The sequence below is a fragment of the Herpailurus yagouaroundi genome, unplaced genomic scaffold, assembly GCF_014898765.1.
Source record: "Herpailurus yagouaroundi ecotype Mexico unplaced genomic scaffold, PumYag 161, whole genome shotgun sequence".
In the NCBI taxonomy this organism is placed as follows: Eukaryota; Metazoa; Chordata; class Mammalia; order Carnivora; family Felidae; genus Herpailurus; species Herpailurus yagouaroundi.
The window spans coordinates 1,671,064-1,687,725 of NW_024412402.1; the positions used below are offsets into that span (position 1 = coordinate 1,671,064).

Consider the following 16,662-nt stretch of genomic DNA (forward strand, 5'->3'; position numbering starts at 1 on the left):
ATGCTCTGTCTCTCTCTGTCCCAAAAATAAATAAATGTTTAAAAAAAAAAGTAAAAAAAAAATTTAAAGACTTGATTTTTTTTATAGCAGTTTGAGGGTCACAGCAAAGTTGAGGGGCCCTCTTTCACACAGGCATGGCCTTCGTAATGTTTACATATTTTAAAAATGATCGTAGGTATCAGATCGCTCTGCTACTTAGAATCTACTGGATATGTGTGTAAGAAGTTTGTTTTAAATTCTCCATATTTACGATCTATCAGAAATTACATTTTTTGCAACTCATTACACTTGAAAAAATGTCAGCTGTCAAGTTGAAATGTAAGGGGAGCATTTTTTACAAAGTTTTAAAAATTTTCATTTATTTTGAAAGAGACATAGTGAGCAGGAGAGGGGCAGAGAGAGAGGGAGACAGAATCCAAAGCAGGCTCTGCGATGTCAGTGTCCTGAGCCCGATGTGACATGCCGGGCTCGAACTCACAAAGTGTGAGATCATGAGCTGAGCCAAAGTCAAGGGTTGAATGCTTAACCGACTGAGCCACCCAGGCGCCCCTAAGGGCAGCATATTAAAAAAAAATTCTTACAGGAAATAACGTGAGCAAAAAGTGCTCGAAGACCACAACTCCAGACTGTGTTTCCCTTTCTCTGCCCTACATATTTTGTTTGGTGAAACTTGTGCTCCTTAAAGCATGTTTGCTGTTAATCTCCCGAGTTTGCTTGACTGCTGCTGTTATCTGGAAGTACCAAACTCCTTTTTCTGTTACTGCCTAGGTCCAGTACCTGTACCGGGTGTTCTGTCGGCTACGTCCTGGGATCTCTATCCTTGCGCTGCACGGCCGGCAGCAGCAGATGAGAAGGATGGAGGTCTACAATGAATTCGTCCGCAAGAAGGCTGCAGTCCTCTTTGCTACTGACATTGCAGCCAGGGGGCTGGGTGAGAACTTAGAAGAAAAGATTTTGTGGTCATGGCATATGGAATTTGCTTATAAATGGATGGATTTGGGGATTCGTGTAGTTACACTCAAATGATTGGGCCTTTTTTTCTTAGAAAAATAAGTAAATTGGTAGCCAATATGATTAAGGATACATCAGTGAAAATTTTGGTTGTATTTTCACCTTCTGTGTTTATTGCTTATGGTAATAATCCTAGAATCCTGAGCAGCCCACAGAATCAAAGGTGGATTAAAGGTGTAAAGACACCTTTCTGTGTTTCTATGAAAATTGGAAACTTGATAAAATATTACAACTTACTTAACAAGAAAATTTGAAATCCCATTTTTTCACCAAATGTTTTTATTTTAAAAGCATACTTAATGTGTTTAAAGTTTCAGAAAGCCACTGGGATACCGTTTTACAGCTGGTGGCTTTGTGGTGGTGGGATGGGGTATGGAAGTAATTACAGGAAGTAGAGATCAGAACACATGACAAGAGAGTAAGTAGGTGGTAACTTAAATTGTTCAGTGGCTTTGTTTTATGTTAATTACTGTGGTAGATTTTAAACATACTTGAAGAATACATCTAAGGTACCCTCAGGTATATTACCCCGCTTTGACAACCATCTTTTCCATGATCCCCTTTTTCTTCCTGTCTCCTTGATTTTCTTGTGTTTTTGAAAGTGTATCTCAGGCATTATATATGTTCACTCACATGTGACTGGAGGCAGTAGCCAAGTATACATGTTTTTCAAGCTCTCTGGCTTGTATTGTTGTTATACCATGACTTTTGGTAAAATCATCATTTTGTATTTACCTTGTCTGGGCTGTGTGATTGTCTGTTGTGATTGTCTGTATGAGTTTTCTCAAATGTTCTAGCAGATGTCCCATACCTTCTTTGCTACCAGTTCAAACCCGGTCCATTTCTCTCTTCCCTCTCTTGCAAGTTCCATTTCCAGCTCTTACCCATGCTGGTTGCTCCATAAACCTCATGCATATTTGTCATCCTGACACTCTTCTTTCCAGATCTTTCTTCCTCTTTCTTGACTTATCAGCCCTTCTCTCTATTATGGAAATTGATCTAAAATTCTCACAGCAAAATCCCCTAATGACTAAAGGTAGTTCTTTCAAGTAATTGAGAACAGGATATCTGGAAATGAGTGAAAACTTCTGTAGTCAGAAGTGAGAAAAGGGACTTAGAATCATTAATTTGAATGGAGATGGGAATAGCAAGAAAAGTAAAGTTTCCTTCCTTTAAATTGGGAAACCAGTTTTGTAGTTCACTAGGAGCCCATGAAAAGTGGGTTCTTTTAGGTTATTAAAATTTTATTATTTGTCTGACACGAAGCAATCTCTTCTGTTTCAGATAGAAAAGAATCTTTGTATTCAAACACTGTCATTGATTTTAGTTCACTCTGCCAATAGAGAATTGTTTATTATCTCTTGGTTCCTGTAGTTAATTTTATTTTTAATAAAGTTCACAGTTGATATCTATCAGTTTGATGTGATGGAAAGTCCTAGTAAATGATAATGTAAAATAAAAATAGTATGGCATGGTAGACCTTGCAACTAGTTTCCTAACTTGATGCTCCTTCTGTTCAGATTTCCCAGCTGTGAATTGGGTTCTTCAGTTTGATTGTCCAGAGGATGCCAACACATACATTCACCGAGCAGGTAGAACTGCCAGGTAGGTGTGCTGGCTCTTTTCTTTGCTGTTGCAGTTGGGAGATGTTTGCTCGTGGTAGAATTTTAAATGTTAAGTATCTTTCTGGATAGCATGTGTTAATAATTACCAAAACCTTAGAGTTCTTCCTTTTGCCTCATGTTCCACATTTAAAAACTGATCTTAAGAAAAGAGAGATGGGTAAAGTTACATAAAGATGTTCATCTTACTGAGCTGTGTAATGGTTAGGAAATGGAAACAGTCCAAATAATCACAGCAGGGTTATAAGTGATTATGATTGGCCACAGACAGACTGTGTCTTTGGATTTACCTTGTACCATTTATTACCTTATCACAACTGGATGAATATTTATAATGTGGTTATTGGTGAGACATTGGTACTTGATGATGGAAGTACCAACTCTTGGAAGAGACACCAACTCTTGGTCTATCTGGGCAGCAGTTCTGCTTTTTATTAAAAAAAATTTTTTTAATGTTTATTTATTTTTGAGAGAGAGAGACAGAGACAGAGACACAGCGTGAGTGGGGGAGGGGCAGAGAGAGAGAGAGGGAGACACAGAATCCAAAGCAGACTCCAGGCTCCTAGCTGTCAGCACAGAGCCCAGCGCAGGGCTTGAACTCAAGAACTGTGATCATGACCTGAGCTGAGGTCAGACATTTTTTTTTTTTTTTTAATTTTTTTTTTTTTTCAACGTTTATTTATTTTTGGGACAGAGAGAGACAGAGCATGAACAGGGGAGGGGCAGAGAGAGAGGAAGACACAGAATCGGAAACAGGCTCCAGGCTCTGAGCCATCAGCCCAGAGCCCGACGCGGGGCTCGAACTCACGGACCGCGAGATCGTGACCTGGCTGAAGTCGGACGCTTAACCGACTGCGCCACCCAGGCGCCCCCGAGGTCAGACATTTAAACTGACTGAGCCACCCCAGGCTCCCCATGGAAGGATCTTTAGACCCAAGATTTAGACCATCTTCTAAGCAGTGATTTTCCTCCTCTTTTGCTTGCCCTGTGTCCCTTTCAGCAAACAGCCCCAAGTGGCCTCTCTCCCTCATTTGTCTAGTAGATCTCTTTGGCATGCACTGAAAGTTCTTTGAATCCACAGTTTTGGGCAGCTTTAAAGAAGTTTTTTTTTTTCTTTTTGGCTGTATCTGGTAGATTTTGTTGTATGTTTTAGCTGAAGTGAAGGTTTTTCATGTCCTTCTGCAGGTGCTGCTTGTCCTTCTGAGAAGTAATTTTTGTAACATGTTTGATTGCTTAAACATTTTTGATTGATTCACATTTATCTTTAAATAAAGATATATAGCCATTAAACATGGGCTATAATAAAAATGCACTCAAATGCATTTCTTTTGACCAGCATGGAGGGAGTGAATATTACAATAGTGAAAGATAAAGCTATTTAAAAGTGGAATTTATGGGGGTGCCTGGGTGGCTCAGTTGGTTAAGCGTCCAACTTTAGCTCAGGTCGTGATCTCACAGCTCGTGGGTTTGAGCCCCACGTCGGGCTCTGTGCTGACAGCTCAGCCTGGAGGCTACTTCTGATTCTGTGTCTCCCTCTCTCACTGCCCCTCCCCTGCTTGTGCTCTGTTTCTCTCTCTGTCTCTCTCTCTCTCTCTCAAAAATAAACATTAAAAATAAAAATTTTTAAAATGGAATTTCTGTACTACAGGGTAAAAAGTAAGTCTTTTTATTGTAGTTGACAATACAATTTGAATAAACAGTGGAGTTAGAACTGGGTTCTATATATGGTGCTGTGGTGCTTTTAGACAAACTTGCCTGTAAAGTGGTTACATTTTGGTTTCTAATGGGGTTAAGGAAAAAGGACCTGGGTAGATGAGCAGGCTTGTTTTCCATTTTATAGGAAGATGGGTGGTGGTGTCAGTGATCTTTGTGTCGGGTACATGTTTGGGTTATCTTTCGTAGTGAGATGTTCAGAAGTCGTAAGTAGTAGTGGTTGGCGGAATGAGAATTCCTCTGCTGTTTAACTCTTCTCAGTAAACGTGAGGCATGTATGAGTTTGTACTTGTACCCATGCACACATTTTCCATTTTAGAGAAAGTGGGATGTAGCCTCGCACACAGGCGTGTTAGTGTTAGTTGTGCCATTTGGTGTTGACACAGACAGGGGAAACGGATTTCTTTATGGAACACTTATAAATAGCATTTTAAAATTATTCTTCCTTAATGAAGATGATTGGACATCTCATTGCATCAGAAAACAGTTCACCGAAGAGGAATATTTCAGGGTTTTTCGTTCCCAGAGAGGTTGTTAAAAATCTTCTGTAGCTGAACATGCCAGGGTGAACATTAAATTGGTCCTAATGACTGGAGATGAAAAGGAGCTACAACAACATCATGATTGTATTTGAAAAGAAAATACTAATTTGAAAAACTGTTGTAATGCAATTTCTAATGTCATTAATTTTTAAAATACAAGTCTGTTTGATCCCTCATAACCAATTAAAAATGTTTTGAATTGACTCTTTTAGATGAGTAGTCAGTGGAAATGTTTAGGATACGCAATACTTATTTTTTCTTGGACAGTTTAATAAAAAAATAATGAAATTGCAGTTTAAAAGTTGCCATTAATGGGCTTACAGATAATTAGAAAGTTTCTTGGGCCACGAGACTGAATAATTGAATTGAATAAAGGCTAAATTAGAATTTGAAACTAATTAAAATCCTGTGTTTATGCTGTAATTAAAACTGGGTTGCCAGATAGTGGTTACTTGTGGAAGTGACCTATAATATATGAATATGGAAAAATGAATTCAGTGCTTTGTGGCAGAATAGCTAAGGTTTGGGGAATCTTTTTTTTCCTTTCGAAGTGTTTTAGCTAAGTGAAAATAGTGATTTAGGCATTTGTCTTGAAGTACTTTGTTTTAATGTATTATTCACTTAAAATTCTCATGATCCTTAGTATTGGGAAAATTTTTGTCTTATTTTCTTTAACCATCCACATCTCTTTTAACAAAACGATCTCCTTTAGAGACAGGGAAGGCAAGGAATAGGAATATAATTTTATCAAGCTGTAATCTGTGGTGCATTACTTAAAAATGATTGTTTTTAGGGCTTGCAGTTTTGGGTACTCAAAAAACCAGGCTCTTCCATTTTCTTAGGAAAATGCCCATTTGAAAATAAAAAATTGGGGAGTGGAGAGTAAGTAGGTATACATAGGATACTCCTCTTTTTTTGTTTTTTTTTGAATGTTTTTATTTGGGGAGTAGGAGTCTGTGGATGGAAGATGTGAGTTATATGTAACTGTTCATATGTAAACATTTGGGAGTTTAAATATAAAAAGTGAGAGTCCAGGTGCCTGGAAGCTCAGTAGAGCATGAGACTCTTGATCTCTAGATTGTGAGTTCAAACCCCCCACTGTGACTAGAGCTTACTTTAAAACAAAAGGTGAGTTATATATCAGAGAGAGTGTGTGTATGTATATAATATAAAATATATAATAAAATATAATATATAATTATATTCCAGCTGAGTCTTGCCTGACTGCATTTTGTGGCACTCAGACTTTGTGAGTGATTTAGACAGCAGTGTGAGATTTCACTAGGGGGCAGCAGAGGCCAGTTCTTTGCATTGCACACTCATGGCTGCCCTGTAGATCAACAGCAGCAAAGAGGATGCAAAGTAGTTAAAATTTTTGCTGTGATAACTTTGAAGAGTTTATGGTTTGTGGAAAATACTGGTACTTTATGGAAGAGATAATAGATTTTTTAAAAAGTATCCTTAATTGTTTTGTAAATTGAAATAATAAGAGTGAAAAGAAAATTTCCATGAGCATTAATTTACTGAAGCTTACTCTGAATATCTTAGGAATGAGATAAGAGGAATCTTTTGCTAGTGAAAATTTGTGCTTCTTTAAAGCTAAGACTTGGTAAGATCCTAAATTTAGCCTGTTTCTTCTGGATGTACTGGTGCTGCTTTGTTTCTTTACATGACCATCTGCCTTGGTCTGCTACTATTTAGAATTTAAAGTTTTTTTTTTTTTTTTAAAGGGAAAAACCAATTTTTTATTTTGTATCAAGAAGAAATGAGCTGGGGTAGTGTAGGGCCAAAATAGTTACAGAGGTAGGTAAGAGGACTGAGCCTTGTCAGTTGTGGGCTAGTTCCAGGCCCTTCCCCCTTGCCCTCCTGCTGTCGCTTCTCAGCACGGCAGGCAGAGTGATCCTTTTAAACACAAGTCAGATGATGTCAGTCCTCTCAGGGCTTCCTGTTCACTCAGAATAAAAGCCAATGACCTGATATTATTCAGTCCCCTCCAACCTTACTTTCTATTCCCTGCTTGTCCCTATATTCCACACTGGTCAGACTGTTTCTCCTTTATGCCGACCATGTTCCCTCCACCTCCCCCAGCCCCCTACCCCCAAGGCCTTTACGTTACTGTTTCTTTTGCTGGAATGGTTTTTCCTCAAGTATCTACATGACTGTCTTTCTTAACCTGCCCCAACTACTCTTCCTAACCTCAGTCTGTATTTTCTTTTTTCCCCATAGCACTTAATACCTTCATGGATAGTAGAGCATTTCCTTATTACAGTGACTCTTTTTCTCTTCACTAGAATGTAGGCTCCATAAAGACTAGGGAAATATGTCTTCTTAATTGGTAAACCCTGAGTGCTTAGAACAGGCCTTGGCACAGAGTAGACAGCTGAGATAACACAGTGACTTTCTCAAATCAGACTCATGAATCAGAGCTTCCCTAAAATTAATTATCTCTTGCAGTATAACAGATTATCCCACAACTCAGTGTCTAAAAGCGAGAACTAGATGTTCTCTCCTGGTTTCCGTGGATCGGAAACGCAGGGGTGGCTCGTTCGGGTTCTCTGACTTCGCATCCGCATCCTCGCAGGTCTGGAGCCCAGGTCTGCGGTCCTGGTGTCTCGCGGTCCTTGAAGGCTCCGCTGGGGCTGGATCCCCTTCCAAGCCCGTTCGTCTGCTTGTTGGTCAGAGGTGCCTCTCAGTTCCTTCCACGCCTTTTTTCTTTTCTTGAGGCTTTTCATAACAGAGCAGTGGGTTGGCTTCCTCAGAGAGAGCACGAGAGAGAGTAGGAGGGAGTAAGGTGGCGGCAGCGGTGTGTTTTGTGACTTAGAACTTGGAAGCCAAACTCCATCTTACCGTGGCATCCTGGTGGCCGTACAGATCAGCCTCACTCTGTGTGGGGAGGACCTCGAGGCTGTGGATGCCAGAAGGTCCCGATTTTTGGGAGCCGTTTTAGGAAATGCCTACCACACCTGAAGGCAAGCTCTCCTGACAGTTTGGAAGGTAAAGGACGGTAATGGCAAGGAATGTGCGAGGCACGAAGAGGTCTGGGAACCCCGCTGTAGCTCCACAGGGCCGTTCACGTCACCAATAAGCTCTCCTCTGTACCACACTGTGCAGGAGGAACAGAACGTTTAAGTGTGATTCCTGTGGCCTGTCTGTATGCATCTGCTTGGCTGATGCCCTGTTGAACCTCAGTGACAGGTGCTCTTGGGGCTGGTTGCCACTGGTGAGGCTAAGGTGTAGGAGGACAGAAGGAGATGCAGGGAGGAGGGAAAAGAAGGGCTGTGGAATAGCAGAGTGTGGCCAACAGTTGTCTCTCTTTCTCTATCTCTTGACGATACTTCTATTGTGGACAAAGGCTAGTATGTTAAGAATCACAGGTATAGAACTTTAGGTTCTGAAGGAACCTGAATCATCTCATTCATCATCTAAGTGGCTCAGGTGGTTAAGTGTCCGACTCTGGCTCAGGTCATGATCTTGCGGTTCGTGAGTTTGAGCCCCGCATTAGGCTCTCCGCTGTCAGTGCAGAGCCCACTTTGGATCTTCTGTCTGCCCCCTCCATGCCGTGCACACTGTCTTTCTCTCTCTCTCTCAAAAATAAACATATAATAAAATTTTTTTAAAAAAGTATATAATTTATAAATAAGAATGTAATATATGGTGATAAAATGACTCATTGTCCAGGGTTATAAAACTAATGAATAGTACACCTAGGGCTTGAATTCAGTTCTTTAGACTCCAAATCCAGTGTTCTATCTGCTTACACAACTTCTGGTGGTTTTTTGCATCTGTTTACTCATCAGATATTTGGTGAGCAGCTTTTAGGTACAAATGTATGGTAGGTATGGAACATGCATTCATATATGTCCTCAAATTTACTAATTGAGGTAAGGAAGTACCCTAATATTAATAGTACTAAGATGTGTTAAATGAAGTAAGAATGACACAAAGATGTAGATTTTGAAAGCACTTATGTTTTCATTTTTTACTTCATAAGGACTTTTGTTATAAAAATAGTGCTTATTCACCATATAGATTCTATCTTTTTTAATGTTTTATTTTGAGAGAGAGAGGAAGAGAGTGGGAGGGGCAGAGAGAGAGGGAGACACAGAATCTGAAGCAGGTTCGAGGCTCTGAGCTGTCAGCATAAAGCCTGATGTAGGGCTCTGACCTGAGCCAAAGTTGGACGCTTCACTGACTGAGCCACCCAGGTGCCCCTCACTATGTGGATTCTAGACGTTGGCAGAACCTACCAGCTACATCATACCACCTAGAGAAATTTTCATGTATGTTGTATATATATTTTTAAAATTACAAGAAGGGAATTATTCTAAATAAAATCTCTTACACCCTGCTCTGTAACTTGGAGAACCAGACCGGGAGAACTGAGAATGGCCAGGCAGTTGGGAGCCCTGGCAGATCTTGCTGAATGGGCAAAATTTAAGGGACACTTAAAGTGTTAGCTAGAATGGAGTTTACGTGTTGGGGAGAAGGCATTGGAATAGCTGAGGACTAGTGGTTACAGGGTGGAACGCAAATTAGTACCAGAACAGCAGGGCTTTTCCTACTTCCTTTGGTCAGTTTGTTTTGAGGTTAAAATTACCAGTGGGACCCAGAAGTCAGTGGTCTGGGTCTCTCACGTTGAGCTAGAAATGCCAGTGAGCTGTATGTAGCATGTGAAGGCAGACAATTGTGATCAACCTATTAGGGGTCTGTATAGCTGATAGAGGTAATGAACTGCAAGGTTAAAGCCTCTGATATGCAATGATTAGCTGGAGATTTTTGTTTTTGTTTCGTATTTCTGTTTTTTTATGGGTGTTTTTGGATAATTTCTTGGTCTTCCCAGATATTTGCCTTCTCTACCAATTGCTTGTGTAAAAAAGATTGGCAAATTAATGTAAAATGAAGTTCTTCCTAAATTCTAAAGGGCTACATAAATGTAACGTACTACTACAGATGGTGAAAATGAGATTTTTGTTGTTGTTGTGTTTCAGTTGCAGGGCTTTTATTTGGTGCCTACAATGTTTCTTATAATAACCTGTGTATTATGGAATTCCAAAATGTAGATCTTGTGAAGAACATTTATTTCTCTTTATATATATACTAAGCCTCAGTCCTTGGATATTGCTTTTGAAATATAAAAAGCTAGCTCATGGGTAAATAGACTATCCGTGTAAGCATTTGAAAGAAAAAAAATGTGCTTCTGCCTTCTTTTCAAATGTGCAGAGCCCACTTTGGATCTTCTGATATTTTTAAAATGAAAGCTTACTGGAAATTCTTGGGTGTTGGTGTGTAGGAGATAATTTGTGCTTTCTGTATGTTGTTTTAGGGAAAAGATGTGTGTGATGTTCAATAGGTAAAGTGGCCAGTTACGATCTTTTCTGTAGATGCTTGCCTTATGGGGTTCGACTTTGGACATTTTTTTCCATTTTCCTTTGGGAACTTTGTTCTTCTAAATTCCAATGTTGTACTCTGTCTTAACCTTGTGCAGATCTGTGTGTCTGTTGGCTATAGTTGTAAAAGGTTTGGATATGGCCCATGTGTGACTTGAATCCTGATCTATTCTTCCAGCTTATTCTTGGGTACCTGAATGGTATAATGATTAAGTATAATGATTAGGCTTATTATTCTTGTTTATTCGTCCATCTGAAGATCCAAGGGCTTCAGGGAATGCTGTTTTTTTTTTATTTTTTTATTATTTTATTTTATTTTATTTTATTTTTTCAACGTTTATTTATTTTTGGGAGAGAGACAGAGCATGAACGGGGGAGGGGCAGAGAGAGAGGGAGACACAGAATCGGAAACAGGCTCCAGGCTCCGAGCCATCAGCCCAGAGCCTGACGCGGGGCTCGAACTCACGGACCGCGAGATCGTGACCTGAGCTGAAGTCAGACGCTTAACCGACTGCGCCACCCAGGCGCCCCTGGGAATGCTGTTTTGATACCTTAGAGATTTCTGTTAACCCCTTTGCCCCTGTTCTGGCGCACATTATGTAGGCCTGGTGGCATGTTTATTTTCTCTCTCCATCTCTGAATTTGGATATAGAATGTTAAAGAGATCGATTACCCTTTAAGCCACCCATACCCATCTCCCTTCTTCCTAATTGTTCCTCTCTGGGCCACATGAGATAAGCTTTCTTACTTCTGAAGATAATTGACCTCATCTCAAGAGTTTGGCTACCTTGAGGGCATTTTGATATAGTGTGCAGCACGGTAGTCATTATTAACCGATATCTGTCCCCTTTGCCTTTAACCTGTTGTTGGTGAGATCTTGGAGCTTCAGAAGTTGAGATGTCTCTCAGATACCTTGTTTGCTCTGGGTTTTGCCTCACTACTTCATATAATAGTGATTCCTGCCTTCACAGATGGTTTAATCCAGTACTGCTTAGGGGAATGCTTTTTCATGTTTCTTCATAGTAAATGATGTTGAAACATTTTGAATCGTAGTAGGTGTTGAAATACAGTGAGGAAGGTATTTGGTACTAGTTTCTCATTTATGAAATAGTAAAAGCTTTACTCTATCTCCTGTTAAATACCCATGCATTAGAAACCCTAGAAAAAGCTAATCAGCCTGAAGAAGACAAAACTATCCACTGGACTCTCGTCAGATGCTGCCTTTTCTCCCTGGAAAACTGGATTCTCCCCTAATGTTTGACTAATTGCTAATTTTTTAGATCTCTGCTCTTAGACGCCATTTGCCCAGGGCAGTTTTCTTGACACCGAGACAGCATTCAGTGGAGTTCTCTGTTACGGTTTTATAGCTTCCTGTACACTTACTAACACTCCTACCACTTTATTGTTATTTGATGTTTTGGTATCTGTCCCTAATAGTCTGTAAGCTCTGTAACAGCCACAACTATGTCAGTTTTAGTGCCTGGCATTTAGTGGCCCCTTAAATTTTTTTTTTTAATATAGGAGTTAAAGATAAATTTTAGCACTTTGGATATGTTTTATTTCCTACTTTTCTGTGTGTGTACTCATAAAGGTGTATACATATATGTAGATATTTGTATAAAGATATTACCCTGGAATTTCACCTTGCTTGCTGGAGTAGAGTTTTTTATTTTTATTTTTATTTTTTATTTTTTTTCAACGTTTATTTATTTTTGGGATAGAGAGAGACAGAGCATGAACGGGGGAGGGGCAGAGAGAGAGGGAGACACAGAATCAGAAACAGGCTCCAGGCTCCGAGCCATCAGCCCAGAGCCTGACGCGGGGCTCGAACTCATGGACCGCGAGATCGTGACCTGGCTGAAGTCGGACGCTTAACCGACTGCGCCACCCAGGCGCCCCAGGAGTAGAGTTTTAAAATCAGCGTGATGTGAAATTGCCCTTCCATCTTTATCGTACATAGAGTAAGTCAACACAATTTTTCCCTCCAGCGTTCATTGATAAAATTGTGTACAGTGGTATTCTGTCTCTCTATACACAGCCATCCAGAGTTCTCCAGAACCAGACTCTGATGTACCCATCTGGCAATCCTCCCTGCTGTCCACTTGGTTACCTGGTTCGGTTGGGTTTCTCCTATCTTAAGTTAGCTAAGTTTGCCCTATGTTTTCTGGTTTCCACTCCTTAGTTCATGCCATTCTCCCGCTTTGGAAGACCCTATCTTTTCCCTTTCTGTTCACCTTCAAGGTCCTCCTCAAATTCTACCTGGCCCTGACCCACTCTGAGTGGTCTTATTCCTCTTCTGAGTTTTTGCCATTTATTGCCCCTGGTCGTCCTTTGACATTTAGTAATGTTACCTTCTTGGGGATGTTGTCTTGATTTTGTGTGTGTTTGTGTTTTCTCGTCAGCTAGATTGTTTGACCACTGAAGACAGAAATACTCTTCTGTTTCTTTGTGTTCTTCACAGTTTAGGCCTGGCACAAAGTTTCTCACTAAATAATTTATTTGGTTTTAACTATAAAAAGTTGCTCCTCACATTTTATAGCATGAACCTTGAATAGAGTGCTTTGATGAGAATATTTTTCATTTTGTGTCTTTAAAAAACATTCTACGAATATCCAGTTCTGTTTTGTCTTACTGCTTGCACGTATTGGCTGACCCTGAGTTATAGGGGAGTCTGTATGCAAGTAGCACAAGAGGTTTAGTAGCTGTGGGTGCATTGTGGCCCAGTTACGTCGAAATTTCTGGTGGTACAGCATGAAATAAGAATTTTACTAGGTGAGGGAAGAGAATGGATTGGAGGATAGCTTTTCACTTGAGCAGAGATCCATTTCTTAAAACTATAGCACTGTTTTCTGAAAACAGTGCTATTCCCAAGGTGTAAAATCCCCAGAAAGATGATTTGATTCCTTAATACAGTGGGTGCCATGTTCTTACATGACTAACTGTAACCTAATACTCTCGTGGCTTAAATGAGAAATTGCTACAGAGATCTATTTAAGAAATTCCTTTTAATTGATTTGTTTCTTAGGATCTGGCTCTCCTACCTTGGTATAGCCTAAAAGTCACTTGGAATTGTAACTAGTAGTGGAATGTTGAAAAAGATGCTCAGAGCCCTCGTCTGTCGTCACAGAAGTGAACAAAATGGCATTCCTAATATTTACTAATTAGGTGAACTTGCTTCTTTGTTACCTATTTGTCAGACTGTTGAAATGTAAAATGCAGATTGCACTGATGTGGAAGAGATTGTTTGTTTGTTTAGGTACAAAGAGGATGGTGAAGCTTTATTAATTTTACTTCCCTCCGAAGAAAAAGGGATGGTGCAGCAGCTTCTCCAGAAGAAAGTGCCTGTGAAGGAAATCAGGTAAGAACTGCTGGGTGTGTTGAAGTTACCGCTGGGAGAACGGAGGTGCAGAATCGTCATGCTGAGTTATGTACACTTCATTCCCTCCTCCCTCTCGTCTTCCACTGTCTGCTTTGTGACTTCTTTTGTTTGCTAGTGTTCTTCTAAACACGTTTCCTGGAAGACTGTTAATGCAGAAAATAAGATGAAATGGAGAACTTGTTAGCTTCAGCAGGCATTGATTGTTGAAAAGATTATACCTATCGGATAAAATTTGTAGGGTTGTATGTCCTTTTCAGAGGACTCTGCTGTCCATTGAAGATACTCAGATTGTCAGCAGATTTGATCAGGATCGGAGTTTCATCTGCACTGGGGTCCTTGAAACATCCTGGCTTTACTTGGAGGGAAGATTTGGAGGGTGTTTAGATGGGAAGTGGGGCAGGTGGGTTGGGTAAGGGTTCGATGAACAAGACTGAGTTGAAATTGTTGAGGCTAAGTGAAAGTTTTCTACCTTTTGTGTCTTTAATTTTATATATGATTTTATAATTAAAGTAAAAACCACCTCGTCCACCTCCATCTACTACTACGCCAGCTTTGCAGGAGCAGAGTGGTTCGGTTTATAATCAGGGAAAAAAGTGGGATTTATTTTGTGAAACATAGACCCTTGTAAGAATTTCATTCTTTCCTGTAGCTTCCCTTGGTGGAGTTAAGTAGCAATTCTGTTACATTGTGCCTGATTTCCAGATAAGGAGACCATTATTTATATCTTTTTGCTCCTTGCTTATTATTTGAAATTGGCTGTATGATATTTGGCTGAAAATGGAAGTACTTACAACAATGACATTAACTTTCATTTATTCTATTGCATGGACAGATCTCCTGTTAGAGTATTTTCTAACATTATGGACCTAAGAAGCAACCAGTGATAATTGAATGTTAACCTTAGTATCTTTCACTTAGCATGGGGCATTTAGAGATGATTTCTGATCTTGATCTTTTTTCCCCCCTGCATTATGCAGAATACCTGAGAGTCACGTTTACGTCTGGTGTAATTTCAGTCTAATCTGGCTCCTAGATGAGAAATAATGTTATAGGTTTAAAAATACTGAGGAAGATAGGAAAATGCTATATACTGTTTTCAGTTTCTAAAATTGAGATGTCTAAGTTTAACCTGTATTTTTTTGTTACAAAGAATTAATCCAGAAAAACTTATAGACGTCCAGAAAAAATTGGAATCATTTTTAGCACAAGATCAAGATTTAAAAGAAAGAGCTCAAAGGGTAAGTCGTTGGTAAATTGGATACCTTAGTTGGAATGGAGCATATAATAAAGTTAGAATTCATCATTTTCTACTACTTTACGTTTCATGGTTATGCTTCAGGTAGTCAAGCGGTGCAGTTCACAGATAACCAGAACATTCTTTAACTTTTAAAAAGACTGTACCTCGAAGCGTCCGGGTGGCTCAGTCGGTTAAACGTCCAACTCTTGGTTTTGGCTCAGGTCATGATCTCACGGTTTTTAGGATTGATCCCCACATTGGGTTCTGCGCTGGTGGCATGGAGCCTGCTTGGGATTCTCTCTCTCTCTTTGCCCCTCCCTTGCTCACACTCTCTCTTTTTCTCTCAAAATAAATAAATTAACATTTTTAAAAAACTAAAAAAAAAAAGATTATGTATTTCTTAGAACAAACTGGGAAAATGTCAGCTTTGTGCTTCTTCAGCAAGCTTATTGTAATTTCTTATATTAGCTTAAATTTCTAGAAAGCATAGCACTTTTACTGAATCCTCTTTAAGAATGAAATTTTAATCTATAAATATGACTTAATGTTCCCAAATTACTTTTTTTTGACTTGCTAATCCTCTTGATTAGCAAATACAAAGAATTACCACTTTCAGTTAAACTTACTTTTCAGTTCCTAGAGTGCCTAGCAGTAGATGCTTTAGAAAAGGAAGAAGGGAAGTAATTTTGTGTTGTGCTAACAGCTTCCTAGTCTCTAAATGGACAAATATTTGAATCCCTGTTACAAAGCTCATCCTTTTCGCCACGCTCTCGTGTACATGGAGGTTACCGGATCTACATATTATCTCTCTCTCTGCATCTCCCATAACATATCAGCAGTGAGTTAAGAGTGTCAGGATTCAGAGGTTGGATTCTGTGTCAGCAGAGAGATGAAATGAGAGGAAGGAAATAAGAGATGTGGCAAGAGCATCCTAAGTGGGTAAGGAGCCTGAGCAGAGAAATGGTCAGTAGTAAGGCTTTTACGTTACGGTTTTGAAACTGGATATTCTCGGGAAAGAAGTTTTATTTAAAGAGCAGATTTTACGTTTCTGGTTAAAAATTAACTTCTGTTCTATTTATCAAGTTAGCCTCACTCTGCTTAAAATACCATGAGTGATGAAAGCTGGAATTTAAATGCTTACTTTGTGTCAAGTGCTTAGTCATGATGTGACTTTGTTACATGGCAGTTTGATACGTGTTCTTTCTTCATCTTCCCAACAACCCAGGAGGGAGGCAATACTGATGTGACTTTACACAGGAGTAAATAGTAGATGGAGAAAATTAAAAATTGTCCAGGATCGGGGTGCCTGGGTGACTCAGTCGGTTGAACGTCCGACTTCGGCTCAGGTCATGATCTCGCGGTTCGTGAGTTCAAGCCCCATGTCGGGCTCTGTGCTGTCAGCTCAGAGCCTGGAGCCTGTTTCAGATTCTGTGTCCCCCCACCCCCCCTCCGCCCCACCCCTGCTTGTACTCTTTCTCTGTCTTTCAAAAATGATTAAACATAAAAAAAAAAAAATTAAAAAAAAAATTGTCCAGGATCACATAAGCTGTTAAGTAGCAGACCTGAGACGGATATCCACATTTGACTTTCTTCAGAAATTCCATGATACATCAGGAGGATTATAAGAAAACCAAATACTGAACTGTGCCAAGTTGGATTTCTATAGTCTCACTTCACCTGAAATCTAATGAAAAAGACCTTTAAGGGGGACATTTTTTTTTTCCTTAATTTTTGGGTATGCAAACATTTGTGTGTGCAGATATCATCTAGC

At 39.7% G+C, this 16,662-nt stretch overlaps 1 protein-coding gene across 1 annotated transcript in view; it reads left to right on the forward strand.

Moving 5' to 3' along the window:
* DDX10 (DEAD-box helicase 10) overlaps window positions 1-16,662 on the forward strand; it is a 281,324-nt gene that overhangs the window by 29,932 nt on the left and 234,730 nt on the right. The window contains exons 8-11 of the mRNA XM_040482918.1: window positions 769-931; window positions 2,532-2,616; window positions 13,532-13,633; window positions 14,805-14,892. Coding sequence (XP_040338852.1) covers window positions 769-931; window positions 2,532-2,616; window positions 13,532-13,633; window positions 14,805-14,892 — 438 coding nt within the window. The remainder of the gene's footprint in view (window positions 1-768; window positions 932-2,531; window positions 2,617-13,531; window positions 13,634-14,804; window positions 14,893-16,662) is intronic.